The 15,951-nt window shown below is 43.0% G+C and overlaps 1 protein-coding gene across 1 annotated transcript in view; it reads left to right on the top strand.

Moving 5' to 3' along the window:
• SLC29A4 (solute carrier family 29 member 4) overlaps nt 1-15,951 on the top strand; it is a 365,944-nt gene that overhangs the window by 91,607 nt on the left and 258,386 nt on the right. The window contains exon 3 of the mRNA XM_069733834.1: nt 12,274-12,402. Coding sequence (XP_069589935.1) covers nt 12,274-12,402 — 129 coding nt within the window. The remainder of the gene's footprint in view (nt 1-12,273; nt 12,403-15,951) is intronic.

The raw sequence follows: 15,951 nt of genomic DNA on the forward strand, positions 1-15,951 counted from the left end.
TCGCAACCACATATTCCAACTCCCCCTCAACCAACACGGGGGCAGGAGGATCAACAGATGGAACAACGGGCACCACATATCTCCGCAAAACAAAGATCTATGGAAAACATTGTGGATGGCAAAAGAGGCTGGAAGGGCCAAACGAAAAGACACAGGATTGATAATCTCAGAAATCTTGTAAGGACCAATAAACCGAGGCTTGAACTTAGGGGAAGAAACCTTCATAGGAACATGACGAGAGGACAACCAGACCAAATCCCCCACACGAAGCCGAGGACCAACAGACCGACGGCGGTTAGCAAAACGCTGAGCCTTTTCCTGGGACAACGTCAAATTGTCCACCACATGAGTCCAAATCTGCTGCAACCTGTCCATCACAGAATCTACACCAGGACAATCAGAAGGCTCAACCTGCCCTAAAGAAAAACAAGGATGGAAACCAAAATTACAAAAGAAAGGCGAAACCAAAGTAGCCGAACTGGCCCGATTATTAAGGGCAAACTCGGCCAACGGCAAGAAAGTCACCCAATCATCCTGATCAGCAGACACAAAGCATCCCAAATAGGTCTCCAAGGTTTGATTAGTTCGCTCAGTTTGACCATTTGTCTGAGGATGGAACGCCGAAGAAAAAGACAAATCAATACCCATCCTAGCACAAAAGGCCCGCCAAAACCTGGAAACAAACTTGGAACCTCTGTCAGACACAATATTCTCCGGAATGCTATGCAAACGAACCACATGTTGAAAAAACAATGGAACCAAATCAGAGGAGGAAGGCAAAGGTACCAAATGGACCATTTTAGAGAACCGGTCACAAACCACCCAGATAACAGACATCCTCTGGGACACAGGAAGATCCGAAATAAAATCCATGGAAATTTGCGTCCAAGGCCTCTCCGGGACGGGCAAAGGCAAAAGCAACCCACTAGCGCGGGAACAGCAAGGCTTAGCCCGGGCACGAGTCCCACAGGACTGCACAAAAGAACGCACATCCCGCGACAAGGAAGGCCACCAAAAGGACCTAGCAACCAAATCTCTGGTACCAAAAATCCCAGGATAACAGGCCAACACAGAACAATGGACCTCAGAAATTACCTTACTTGTCCATCTATCAGGAACAAACAGCTTCCCCACAGGACAGCGGTCAGGTTTATCAGCCTGAAACTCCCGAAGCGCCCGCTGCAAATCAGGGGAGATGGCAGACAGAATCACCCTTTCCCTAAGAATGCCAACCGGCTCAAGGACTCCAGGAGAATCCAGCAAAAAACTCCTAGAGAGGGCATCCGCTTTAACATTCTTAGATCCTGGAAGATACAAGAGCACAAAATCAAAACGGGAGAAAAACAGGGACCACCGAGCTGTCTAGGGTTCAGCCGCTTGGCCGACTCAAGGTAAATCAGATTCTTATGATCGGTCAAGACCACAATGCGATGCTTGGCTCCCTCAAGCCAATGTCGCCACTCCTCAAATGCCCACTTCATAGCCAACAACTCCCGATTGCCAACATCATAATTGCGTTCCGCAGGCAAAAACTTTCGGGAAAAGAAGGCACATGGCTTCATCAAGGAACCATCAGAATTCCTCTGTGACAAAACGGCCCCTGCTCCAATCTCCAAAGCGTCAACCTCAACCTGAAAGGGAAGAGAAACATCCGGCTGACGCAAGACAGGGGCAGAAGTAAATCGGCGTTTAAGCTCCTGAAAGGCCTCAACAGCCTCAGAGGACCAATTAGTCACATCAGCGCCTTTCTTTGTCAAATCAGTCAGGGGTTTAACCACACTAGAGAAGTTGGCAATGAAACGGCGATAAAAATTAGCAAAGCCCAAAAATTTGTGAAGGCTCTTCACAGATGTGGGTTGAATCCAGGCATGAATGGCTTGGACCTTAACAGGATCCATTTCTATAGACGAAGGGGAAAAAATAAACCCCAAAAAAGAGACCTTCTGAACTCCAAATAGGCACTTGGACCCCTTCACAAATAGAGCATTATCACGAAGGATCTGGAATACCATCCTGACCTGCTTCACATGAGACTCCCAATCATTGGAAAAAATCAAAATATCATCCAAGTACACAATCAAGAATTTGTCAAGATAATTGCGGAAAATATCATGCATAAAGGACTGAAATACAGAAGGAGCATTAGAAAGCCCGAAAGGCATCACCAGGTATTCAAAATGGCCTTCGGGCGTATTAAATGCAGTTTTCCATTCGTCACCCTGTTTAATACGAACAAGATTATATGCCCCTCGAAGGTCAATCTTGGTAAACCAACTAGCCCCCTTAATCCTAGCAAACAAGTCAGAGAGCAAAGGTAAAGGGTATTGGAATTTGACCGTGATCTTATTAAGAAGGCGATAATCAATACAGGGTCTTAAGGAGCCATCCTTCTTGGCAACAAAAAAGAATCCCGCTCCCAATGGTGACGAAGACGGCCGAATATGCCCCTTCTCTAAAGACTCCTTAACATAGCTCCGCATGGCGGCATGCTCTGGCACAGACAGATTGAAAAGTCGGCCCTTAGGGAACTTACAGCCAGGAATCAAGTCAATAGCACAATCACAGTCCCTATGTGGAGGAAGGGAACTGGACTTGGGCTCATCGAATACATCCTGGAAATCTGACAAAAATTCAGGAACATCAGAAGAGGGGGAAGAGGAAATTAACATTAAAGGAACGTCACTATGTACCCCTTGACAACCCCAACTAGTCACAGACATTGATTTCCAATCCAGCACTGGATTGTGTACTTGTAACCATGGAAAACCCAGTACAACAACATCATGTAAATTATGCAACACCAGAAAACGGCAATCTTCCTGATGTGCAGGAGCTATGCACATAGTCAGCTGAGTCCAATACTGAGGTTTATTCTTGGCCAATGGTGTAGCATCAATACCCCTCAAGGGTATGGGACTCTGCAAAGGCTGCAAAGAAAAACCACAGCGCCTAGCGAATTCTAAGTCCATTAAGTTCAGAGCAGCGCCCGAATCCACAAATGCCATGACAGAAAAAGATGACAATGAGCAAATCAGGGTCACAGAGAGGAGAAACTTAGGCTGCACAGTACTAATGGTAACAGATCTAGCGACCCTCTTAATACGCTTAGGGCAATCAGAAATAGCATGAGCAGAATCACCACAGTAAAAACACAGCCCATTCTGACGTCTGTATCCCCTCTGTTCCGCTCTAGTCAAAATACTATCACATTGCATGGCCTCAGGACTCTGCTCAGAGGACGCCGCCATATGGTGCACCACTTTACGTTCGCGCAGGCGCCGATCAATCTGAATGGCCAGAGACATAGATTCGCTCAAACCAACAGGCGTGGGAAAACCCACCATAACATCTTTAAGGGCTTCAGAAAGACCCTTTCTGAAAATTGCTGCCAGAGCGTCCTCATTCCATTTAGTGAGCACAGACCATTTTCTAAATTTCTGGCAGTATAATTCTGCCGCTTCCTGACCCTGACACAGGGCCAATAGTGTTTTCTCAGCATGCTCTACAGAGTTAATTTCGTCATACAATAATCCGAGCGATTGAAAGAATGCATCTATATTGAGCAATGCCGGATCCCCTGACTCAAGAGAGAATGCCCAGTCCTGAGGGTCGCCACGCAGCAGAGAAATAACTATCTTTACTTGCTGAATGGGGTCACCAGAGGAACGGGGTTTCAGAGCAAAAAACAATTTGCAGTTATTTTTAAAGTTCAAAAACTTAGATCTATCCCTGTAAAACAAATCCGGAGTAGGAATTCTAGGCTCTAAGGCCGGAGTCTGAACAACATAATCTTGAATACTCTGTACTCTTGCAGCAAGCTGATCCACACGAGAAAACAACCCCTGAACATCCATGCCTGCATCCAAATCCTGAATCACCCAGAGATAAGAGGAAGGAAAAAGACAAAACAAACTAAAGAAAAAAAAAATGGCTCAGAACTCTTTTTCTTTTCCTTCTTTTGAGATGCATTCAGCTCATTTTTGGCCAGTTGTACTCTTATGGTCTGGTGATTATGGAGCGACATGCGACTAGCTCTGAGCAGGTGGTAACTATACTGACCGCAGTCCCTAAGCTCGACACAACACTAGAAGTAGCCATGGAATGCTCCTAACTCTGCCTAGGCATCTCGTCACAGCCTAAGAGCTAACTACCCCTAAAGATAGAAGCAGGAAAACTATCTTGCCTCAGAGAAAATTCCCAAAGGATAGATTAGCCCCCCACAAGTAATGACTGTGAGAGGAGAAGGAAATGACATACGTAGTATGAAACAAGATTAAGCACAGGAGGCCACTTCTAGCTAGATAGAAATAGTACAGGACAGAACGCTGTGCGGTCAGTAATATAAACTAGAAAAAGTCCACCGCAGAGGAATGCAAAAATCTCCACACCTGACTAAAGGTGTGGAGGGCAAACTCTGCTGCCCAGAGCTTCCAGCCTAGCTGAATAGATCCATACTAATAAGCTGGACAAATGAACAAAACATAGAAAGTGCTGAACAACAAAGTCCACAATAAGTGAACTGCAAAAGGACAAGCAAGGACTTAGCTTTTGCTGAACTGGTTAGAGTGTCAGGAAAATCCTAAGAGCAATGACTCCAGGCAGGAACAATTGACAACTGGCATTGAATGAGGGATAAGGCCAGACTAATATAGCCGAGCCAGAAAGACGATCAGTGAAAACAGCTGCTGAAACTAAATCCAAGAAGCAGCCATACCACTCAAAACCACAGGAGGGAGCCCAAGAGCAGAACTCATAAAAATGCTACTTACAACCACCGGAGGGAGCCCAAGAGCGGAATTCACAACACCCCTCACTCCTCTTATTTTCCCCCTCACTCCTTTCATTCCCCCCTAACACTTTTCATTTCGACCTCACATCTGTCATTTTCCGATCACTCTACTATTTTCCCTCACTCCTCTCATTTTTTCACTCACACCTTTTCATTTTCACCTCACACCCCTCATTTTCACCTCAGTATATACATGTTTGTCATCTCCCTTATATATAGTATACACCTGTATGTCTTCTCTTGTATATAGTATATACCTGTATGTCATCTCCCCTGTAAATAGTATATACCTGCTGTATGTCATCTCCTCCTGTATATTGTATATACCAATATGTCATCTCCTGTATATATTATATACCTGTATGTCATCTCCTCCTATATATAGTATATACCTGTATGTCATCTCCTGTATATAGTATATACCTGCTGTATGTCATCTCCTCCTCTATATACCTATGTGTCATCTCTTATATATAGTATATACCTGTATGTCATCTCCTCATGTATATAGTATATACGTGTGTCATCTCCTCCTGTATATAGTATGTACCTGTAAGTCATCTCCTCCTGTATATAGTATATACCTGTGTATCATCTGCTCCTGTATATAGTATATACCTGTGTGTCATCTCCTCCAGTATATAGTATATACCTGTATGTCATCTCCTCCTGTATATAGTATATACCTGTGTCATCTCCACTGTATATAGTATATAACTGTGTAATTGCCCCTGTATATAGTATGTACCTGTATGTCATCTCCTCCTGTATATAGTATATACCTGTATGTCATCTCCTCCTGTATATAGTATATACTTGGGTCATGTCCTCCTGTATATAGTATATACCTGTGTCATCTCCCCTGTATATAGTATATATGTGTGTATCATCTCCTCCTGTATATAGTATATACCTGTGTGTCATCTCCTGTATATAGTATATACCTGTGTCATCTCCTCCTGTATATAGTATATACCCATATGTCATCTCCTCCTGTATATAGTATATACGTGTCATCTCCTCCTGTATATAGTATATACTTGGGTCATGTCCTCCTGTATATAGTATATACCTGTGTCATCTCCCCTGTATATAGTATATATGTGTGTATCATCTCCTCCTGTATATAGTATATATCTGTGTGTCATCTCCTGTATATAGTATATACCTGTGTCATCTCCTCCTGTATATAGTATATACCCATATGTCATCTCCTCCTGTATATAGTATATACGTGTCATCTCCTCCTGTATATAGTATATACCTGTAAGTCATCGCCTCCTGTATATGGTATATACGTGTGTCATCTGTTCCTGTATATAGTATATATTTGTGTGTCATCTGCTCCTGTATATAGTATATACCTGTGTGTCATCTCCTCCTGTATATAGTATATACCTGTGTGTCATCTCCTCCTGTATGTAGCATATACCTGTGTCATCTCTCCTGTATATAGTATATACCTGTGTGTCATCTCCTCCTGTATATAGTATATATCTGTGTGTCATCTCCTCCTGTATTAGACCGCGTTCACACGTTATTTGGTCAGTATTTTTACCTCAGTATTTGTAAGCTAAATTGGCAGCCTGATAAATCCACCGCCAACAGGAAGCCCTCCCCCCTGGCAGTATATATTAGCTCACGCATACACATAATAGACAGGTCATGTGACTGACAGCTGCCATATTTCCTATATGGTACATTTGTTGCTCTTGTAGTTTGTCTGCTTATTAATCAGATTTTTATTTTTGAAGGATAATACCAGACTTGTGTGTGTTTTAGGGCGAGTTTCATGTGTCAAGTTGTGTGTGTTGAGATGCATGTGGCGACATGCATGTAGCGACTTTTGTGAGATGAATTTTGTGTGGCGACATGCGTGTAGCAACTTTTTGTGTGTTGAGTTGCATGTGACAGGTTAGTGTAGCAAGTTGTGTGCAGCAAGTTTTGCGCATGGTGAGTTTTGCGCGTGGTGAGTTTTGAGCGGCGACTTTTGTGTTTCGTCTTTTATGTGGCGAGGTTGGTGTATGTGTGGTGAAATGTGTGCTGAGGGTGATATGTGTTCAAGCACGTGGTAGTGTGTGGCGCCTTTTGTGTGTGTGTTCATATTCCCGTGTGTGGTGAGTATCCCATGTCGGGGCCCCACCTTAGCAACTGTACAGTATATACTCTTTGGCGCCATCGCTCTCATTCTTTAAGTCCCCCTTGTTCACATCTGGCAGCTGTCAATTTGCCTCCAACACTTTTCCTTTCACTTTTTCCCCATTATGTAGATAGGGGCAAAATTGTTTATGAATTGTAACGCGCGGGGTTAAAATTTCGCCTCACAACATAGCCTATGACGCTCTCGGGGTCCAGACGTGTGACTGTGCAAAATTTTGTGGCTGTAGGTGCGACGGTGCAGATGCCAATCCCGGACATGCACACATACATACATACATACTTACACACATACACACATTCAGCTTTATATATATATATCTATATCTATATATATATATATATATATATATATATATATATATATATATATATATATATATATATATATATATATATATATATATATGTCTATCCCTACTTACTCATTGCGCCAGCACCAAGTTTGAGCCACTATTGTTCTCCAACACACATGTCCGTTCTGGCCCAAAGTGATGGGATCCAGTCACCACTGCGCATGATCGCCACTTAATGTGGTTCACGCTGGAGCGCATGATGGATGAAGGTGCCCTGTGTGCATGTCCGGAAGTATACCGAAACAATGCGTTCCATATTGGGACGCACAGAAGATTGCACCATGTCTGCACGACCGGATTTATACTTCCACAATGGAACGCATGCAATAGTCTGATACATAATCTGCAAAAACCTGGACCAGGATCTCTATAATCTCAGATGCAGGCAGGTACAGTGAGTGAAAAATTATATCTCCTAACACAGTGAGGTGATTTACATGAACAGGAATGTAAGTAAGGGAGAAGGGGTGAGAAGGGGTCCCCATCCTATCTGGCCACATACATGGGTATCGATATTAAGGATATTTTATAATAATTGACAAATATGTAGATCTAGTATTCAAGCCCTTGAGTAAAAATAATGTAAAAAAGATAACGTAATTAAATACACAAATGTGTGAGCCCCATGTCCAGTGCAGCAAGATAGCAATAGTTAAGTATCTATCCATATATACAGATCAAAACCAAAGGTTGTATTTACAAAAAGCAGGCATATGAAATTTGCGCATTGAAACCCCTAGAGATCATAAAGCCCATGTGAAAAATCCTTTCACTGTCCTTTTTAAAGATGTTTTTATCATGATGACCTCCGCTATTGTTCAGTTTATAAACTTCCAGAATTCTCACTGTGCTCGCAATGATCTATCAGTTCATCATCCCAGCTCACAGTGAACTGTTGCTTGGAATGCAGCCTTTGTGACCTGCGGTAACCTTGATGACGTCACCGCTAGTCACTGAGGCTGCACCTGCAGCACCTCATTCTCCCATGGTTTTCAGCCTGGATAGTTGCATAATAGCACCGTCAAGGTTGTAAACCGAATATCACAAACATGGATTACGGCATGGGACATCTTCACTTTGGACATGTGAGAGATATTTTTGTTTATTATTTATGGTTTTATTTTTTTTAGAAGGGACAAGAGCTACAATGGAATGGCCGTAAAATTAGTATAACTGTTCTTTTTTATTTCTATTTCAAATAAAGGTGTGTCTTTCTTTCAAATAAAAGATTTTATTATGACTGTCTTTTATTACAATCTAACTATGGAGTTAGTAATGGAGAGGCGTCTTATAGACACCTCTTCATTACAAACGTATGGGCTTGATGTCAGTTATTATAAAACAGCTGATATCAAACCCACAAATATTACCTTACTTGCCACCGCACCAGGGCAAGTGGGAAGAGCTGGGCAAAGCAGCAGAATAGATATGACTTTTCTGGGTCAACTGCGAGCTGCTATTTTAGGCTGAGGGGCAATATCCATGGCCCCTTGACAGCTTGAGAATACCAGCCTCCAGCTGTCTGTTTTAGGTGGGCTGGTTGTAAATAAAAAAGGGGGGACCCCACACAGTTTTTTAAAATTATTCATTTAAATAATTTTTAAAAACTAGCAAGAGGACCCCCCTATTCTTGATAACCAGCCATGATGAAGGAGGCAGCTGCGGGCTGCAGTCCACAGCTGTCAGTTTTGCCTGCTCTGGTTATCAAAATTAGAAGCGACCCCACATAACTTTTTTATGTATTTATTTTCAGAACAGGCGCCGGCTGATGAATACTCTCATCAGCCGCCGCTGGCTCTCGCTGTTATCAGCGATAGCAGGCGTAGACTGATGGGAGTAGTGCTCTCTCATCAGCTAACATCTGTGACCAGCTGTAAACTTTTTACCGCCAGTCACAGATGCTGTGCTTTATGACAAGCAGTAATAATCTTACTGCCGATCAGAGCCGCCAGTGTTTCTCACGCTGTTATGCAGATAACACCGTGGGAAATACCCAATGTTCAGGATGCTGAACCTGAACAGTAACACGGACTTCAATGAGAAGTTCGTGTTCGAGATCCATACCCTAGGTGTTCGGTACGGACCCAGAACTTTACTGTTCGGGTTCACCTTCTTTAGTCTTGGCCTGTTTTCTAAATCATAGCCAGGATTGCTGAAATTATCTGTGCCAATTTCCTGCTCTCTTTGTTTATGCCTTCTAGCTGATACTCAATGGTGCTGGCTCTGCCCTCCGCTATCTTTCACTTTTTGCTAATTACAACAGATATTTGACATGTCCTCCCTGAGTCTTCTTAAGGTACCGTCACACATAACGATATCGTTAACGATATCGTTGCTTTTTGTGACGTTGCAACGATATCGTTAAGGAAATCGTTATGTGTGACAGCGACCAACGATCAGGCCCCTGCTGGGAGATCGTTGGTCGCTGAGGAAAGTCCAGCACTTTATTTCGTCGCTGGACTTCCCGCTGACATCGCTGGATCGGCGTGTGTGACGCCGATCCAGCGATGTCTTCACTGGTAACCAGGGTAAACATCGGGTTACTAAGCGCAGGGCCGCGCTTAGTAACCCGATGTTTACCCTAGTTACCAGCGTAAATGTAAAAAAAACAAACACTACATACTTACCTTCCGTGTCTGTCCTCCGGCGCTGTGCTTCTCTGCACTGGCTGTGAGCGCCGGCCAGCCGGAAAGCACAGCGGTGACGTCACCGCTCTGCTTTCCGGCTGACCGGCGCTGACAGTGCAGAGGAAAGCACAGCGCCGGAGGACAGACACAGAAGGTAAGTATGTAGTGTTTGGTTTTTTTACGTTTACGCTGGTAACCAGGGTAAACATCGGGTTACTAAGTGCGGCCCTGCGCTTAGTAACCCGATGTTTACCCTGGTTACCAGTGAAGACATCGCTGGATCGGCGTCTTAGTAACCCGATGTTTACCCTGGTTACCAGGGGACCTCGGGTTAGTTGGTCGCTGGAGAGCTGTCTGTGTGACAGCTCTCCAGCGACCAAACAGCGACGCTGCAGCGATCGACATCGTTGTCGGTATCGCTGCAGCGTCGCTTAGTGTGACGGTGCCCTTAGTTGCAGAGTGAGAGTAGATCTAGAAGTCTTACAATGGGCCACAGCCAGAAAAAAAGTCTCTCAAAGGGGGTTCTTCTGGGTACTCAAGGTCATTATGCTGTGTATTGTGCTGTGTTTCAGATGTCATGGTGTCAATAGCGTACTTGCGGTTCCTGCCCTGCACGGTCACACTGTCTGCGTCTCCTACCTCCTCCTCTTATTCCTCCACATCCTCCTCTGCTCTCTGCGTTGGTGAGACTGCAACAGCCTTATTTTCCTCTTGTGTGGGTCCCTGCACCTCCACCCAGGTAAATTGCTCCAGCCTGGTGGCCACCTCCCTTTTCTTGGACTCACCAGCTCCCGCCATCTCCACTGTGAGAACTGCCACACCATCTTGAATTTGGAGACTCGCATCATCTGTCGTCTTCTCCTGGCTTTTTGAGTTCATGGTGATGCTAGGCAATGATATCTTCGGGTGCAGCAATATATCCAGAGCACAGGGCAGTAAGTGAAGCAGTTATCTGCGGGTCCTAAAGAAAGCAGGTAATTAGCTAGATGCCAGACTGGAACTCCTGTGTCTGTATTCTATCACGTGCTGTTTTAGGCCATGCCTCCATTTGGTCAGTATTTTACATCAATACTTGTAAACCAAAATCAGGAGTGGAACAATCAGAGGAAAAGTACAATAGAAACTCACCAAAATCAGGAGTGGAACAATCATAGGAAAAGTATAATAGAAACTCATCACCACTTCTGTAGTTATCACCCACTCCTGGTTTTGGCTTACAAATACTGATATAAAAATACTGAGCAAATACTGAATGTGTGAACATGGCCTTAAAGAGCAAGTAGGATCCACTGCTTGGGACTTATGGCTAACTTAAGAGGCACATAGCACCTTCAATTGTATACTACAAAAATTGAATAGTACTTCCTGACAGAATAAATCTGGTTTGTATGTTGTGCAGTCATAGCAGCTTGTGCTTGTCCACATTTGCTTCATTCTGTTAGGGGGTTCTGGTCTGTCTTTGCCTCTTCTACTCTTGGAAATGTAGCACTCCATCAGCTCTCATGGTCTTTGTCTACATGCAGACAGCATGTGATTCCTGCAGCCAATCAGATGGGTTAGCAGTCACTTGTGCCAGCACTGGGCGGTGATGTAAGTAAAGTACGGCATGTGGCAGCTGGACTCACTGATTGTTTTCAGTCATTGCCATGGTCATATGTGATTGCTTGTAGACTAATGAGAGTCAGTGATGAGCAATCATATAGGAGCGCTTAGGAAGCAGCCCAGAGGTGGACAGGATGTCAGGTCTCCACCGCAGCTCCAGCCGAGAACCTCCAATGGAGGATGGGAGCAATGAGACAATGATAAACGGTCTGAGGAGCGCAGGGAAGAGACACAGACGAGAGATGGGGTTAAACCACAACACGTTTCGACGGAGATTCCATCTGATGAAGATGGATCCTCCGTCGAAAGGCGTTGTGGTTTAACCTCATCTCTCATCTCTCATCTGTGTCTCTTCCCTGCGCTCCACGTACCGTCTATCATTGTCTCATTGCTTGTAGACTAAGACTGGAAGGACCACCAAAGCGTCAGTGCTGACTTAAGGCAAAGAAGATCTGGGTAGAGTTGTATTCTCTTTATTTTTATTTTTTTTGCTTAGAACATTTGTGGCTCATTTAATTTTTGTAAAAAGTTGGATTAATCCAATAGCGGCACATTTTAACAGGCCTGTAGTGGTGACTTACTGTTTTTTGCATGAGACTGCTGCAGCCAAACACTGAGCTTAGTGGACTCATGCCATCTACCACAGTACAAGACCACTAGTATATAACCATACTAGTTTTGCCACAACTTTCATGTTTTGATGTCTTTTTCTAACTTTGTAACTCTGATTATTTCTGTACAGATACCAATCCCGAGCCCCAGGATCGATATCATGGGATATATTTTGCAATGCTGCTTGCTGGAGTTGGGTTTCTACTTCCTTATAACAGTTTTATTACAGATGTGGATTATCTACACCACAAGTTTCCAGGTTTGTTAAACTTAATCTCACAGTTGTATTCTGTAAGTCATATGCCACTCGTGTATCGTACAGTAGATCTCTACTAAATCAGCTAGATCTCTACTCTAGTAGAACTCTACTAAAGTGTTGCTGAGATGATATTTCCACTATATTTTATGACCCATGTGTGCAGTGGCATATTTAATGTAATTTCTTACCTTATTTGTACATAACAATTTGAGTAGCCCAAGAATGACAGACAAGTGTCTAATTGATTAGCAAAGTAATGTTTAATCACCGCACAATCTTGATATATGCTTGTAAGAATGTTATTGTACAGATGCAGCAATAACATAGTTCAGTTGCAGGGATAGAGAAAATGGTGAGGCGACAAAAACATAACGTTTCAACCCTCACAGGCTCTTATTCATATAGTCACTTTAGAAGAAAAAACAAGGTATGAAAGATCAATTCCATAATATAAACTACAAATTAAATTACTAATAAACTGCAAATAAAATTACAAACAAAAAACAGATAAATAAAATACAAGTATACACATGGCAGAAAACAACAGACCTACTAGATTACAAGAAACAAAGTAATGATGATTCAAAGTTTAAGTGTAGTCATGTTTAGGTCTGGAATAAGCCATCACATAACATCGTATGGCAAAACAAAAAAGGGCATAAACTTGCAATCCCTTAAAGGGAAAGAGGTACAAGAAACAATATCAGGATCAATGTGACTGGATGTTTAAATATAGGGGAATTCGCCCCAATTGACAGTGTCATAAATACTTGGTATGGTGTATATCCTTATGCTGAGATGTGCCCAATCAATGTCAAGTTAATGCAAGTAGGGAAAGTTGTAGCCGATATTACCTGTTAGGCCGGGATCACACATGCGAGAAACACGTCCATGTCTCGCATGTGAAATCCAAGCTCTGGCGCCGGCACTCCAGAGCGGAGCGTGCGGCCGCATAGCAACACATGGAGCCGCACGCTCCGCTCTGGAGTGCCGGCGCCAGAGCTTGGATTTCACATGCGAGACACGGACGTGTTTCTCGCATGTGTGATCCCGGCCTTAGAAAGGTTCACTGAACGATGTAAAGGATTTTCTGATTGCAAAGGACACCTGTTGTTGGAAAGGGGATTTAGTGCTCATAGGAAAAATAAGCATAGTAGGATATGTCCGCATATTGCGGATTTGCTGTTGTAAAATTCTGAGCGGATTCTTCCTCTCTTGGCAGAAAACGCAGTTTAAAATCCACTCGGTTTTGATGCGGATTTTTATGCAGTCTTCTGTGCGGATTTGTCTGCAGATTTGCCAGCTAAATAAAAAAAAAAAAAATTGTGTATATATATATATATATATATATATATATATATATATATATATATATATATATATATATATATATATATATAGGAATTGTGGTATAATTTCCTTGTCCAACCTCTTCTTTTACATTCTCCATTGAAGACTATAATATCATTACATACTATGTTCAAATATAATGTTTACACACATAAAACAAATAAAAGTGAATATAATTATATATATATATATATATATATATATATATATATATATATATACATACATACATACATACACACATATATATTACCAAGCCCAAGGTTTAGTAATGAACAGGTGTCAGCCTGGTACCCACATTAATAAAATGGTACATAATGGTACATGAAGACATTGGTACATAAAGAGTTAAATAAAAGTGAAACGCAATATCTGTTTAATTTAAAAAGAAAACATGTATAAAAACTTGCGTGCGCTCCCTCGTAACTTTCTTAACCAGCAGAGGCAAAGCCGACAGCTGAGGGCTGATGTTCATATTCTGGGAAGGAGCCAATAGCCATAAAGGTACCCAGGCTATTTATATCAGCTCACAGATGTTTGCTTATCCTTTACTGGCTAGTTTACAGGGGAACCCCAGAAAAAAATTGACATGGGGTCCCCCTATAACATCGACCCAGTAAAGGCTAGGCAGACAGCTGCAGGCTGATATTAATAGCCTGGGAAGGGACCATATATATTGGCACCCCCCCAGGCTAAAAATATCAGCCCTCAGCTGCCCCAGAAATGGCGCATCTTATAGATGCGCCGATTCTGGTACTTACTGGTACCGCCCTGTAGCGGTGGCAAGTGGGGTAATATTTGTGGGGTTGATGTCACCTTTGTATTGTCCGGTGACATCAAGCCCACGGCTTAGTAATGGAGAGGTGTCAATAAGTCACCTATCCATTACTAATCCTATAGTTATATGGTAACTAAAGACACAGCCAGGATAAAATCCTTTAATTGAAATAATCACACAGACTCCTTTAATAATCTTAATTTACCATATTTACTGCATCACCTAATCCCCGAATCCCTCGATCTCTTGCAACAAAAATAAAATAATAAACCAACATAAATACTCCCTGTCCGACGTAGTCCATTTACCGAGTGGACTATGACCACGACGATCTCACGTTTAGAACAGTCACATCGGGAGGTGTTTGGGGAGAATGAATTTTTTTTTGTTTTACAATTGAACACAGTCACCGGATGATGGGACTACTGTCCGATCATCATCTCATGCTGTCACTGTTATATGTGACAGCATACATAGCTAGATTGGAGTAGTAGTCCCATCAGACGATGCCTGGCTACACACGCAGACAGACACCCGCAGACACCCGCAGACAGACACGCACATATTCTCTGCTCACACACTCTTCCTCCTTCCTTTCTGCAGAGTTTTTGGCATGCAAATCCGCAGCAAATCCGCAAACCTTTTTACACCTGCGGTCTAGCTGCCGATTTGACTGACTCAATGTAAGTCAATGGGTACAGAAACACAGCAGATCCGCAAAAAGAAATGACATGCTGCGGAAAATAAAACGCTGCGAATCAGTGCGTAATTTTCCGCAGCATGTGCACACCAATTCTGGATTCCCATTGATTAACATTGCTTGAACTACCCTTTGCAGATTTGGTGCAATTCCGCGCTGAAAAAACGCTGTGGAACCGCAACAAAATCTGCAAAGTGTGCACATAGCCTAATATGTATAAAGAGTCATGGGGCCGTGGATTATTTGGGTCCAGGGGAGGTCCTGCGCCTTGATTTATAGGCTACAATGTGTAGTATGGACACATGGGTGGCTATAAATAGTGTGCTGAAGAGGACACCTGACCAGCAGTGTGCAGGTGAGTTCACGGCCCCAGAACAGACGTCGCTGCCGAGCTGTGAAATAACCAGAATGAGGCTTGGAACACACAAAAAAACGGTATAAAAAAGATTGAAAAGAAACGCGCCATATGAACAGTGGTATAACCACTAAAGTAGAATTAAGGAATACTAGTGTCCTGGCAAATAGAAGTGTTCAGGGTAGCCTGTCAGATAAGATAAAGGCATCAAATGCCCATGTTGTTGGTAGTAATAAAAGAGTTTGTAGTTGCAAGTACGTATGTGTGAAATGTGATTTGGTGATATGGGGTAGAAACAAAGAGCCAAAGGGAAGGGGTAAAAAAACAAGGAGAGGAGGGAAGGGGAGAGGAGAGGGGAAGGGGAAA

Source organism: Ranitomeya imitator, chromosome 7 (assembly GCF_032444005.1).
Source record: "Ranitomeya imitator isolate aRanImi1 chromosome 7, aRanImi1.pri, whole genome shotgun sequence".
Lineage (NCBI taxonomy): Eukaryota > Metazoa > Chordata > Amphibia > Anura > Dendrobatidae > Ranitomeya > Ranitomeya imitator.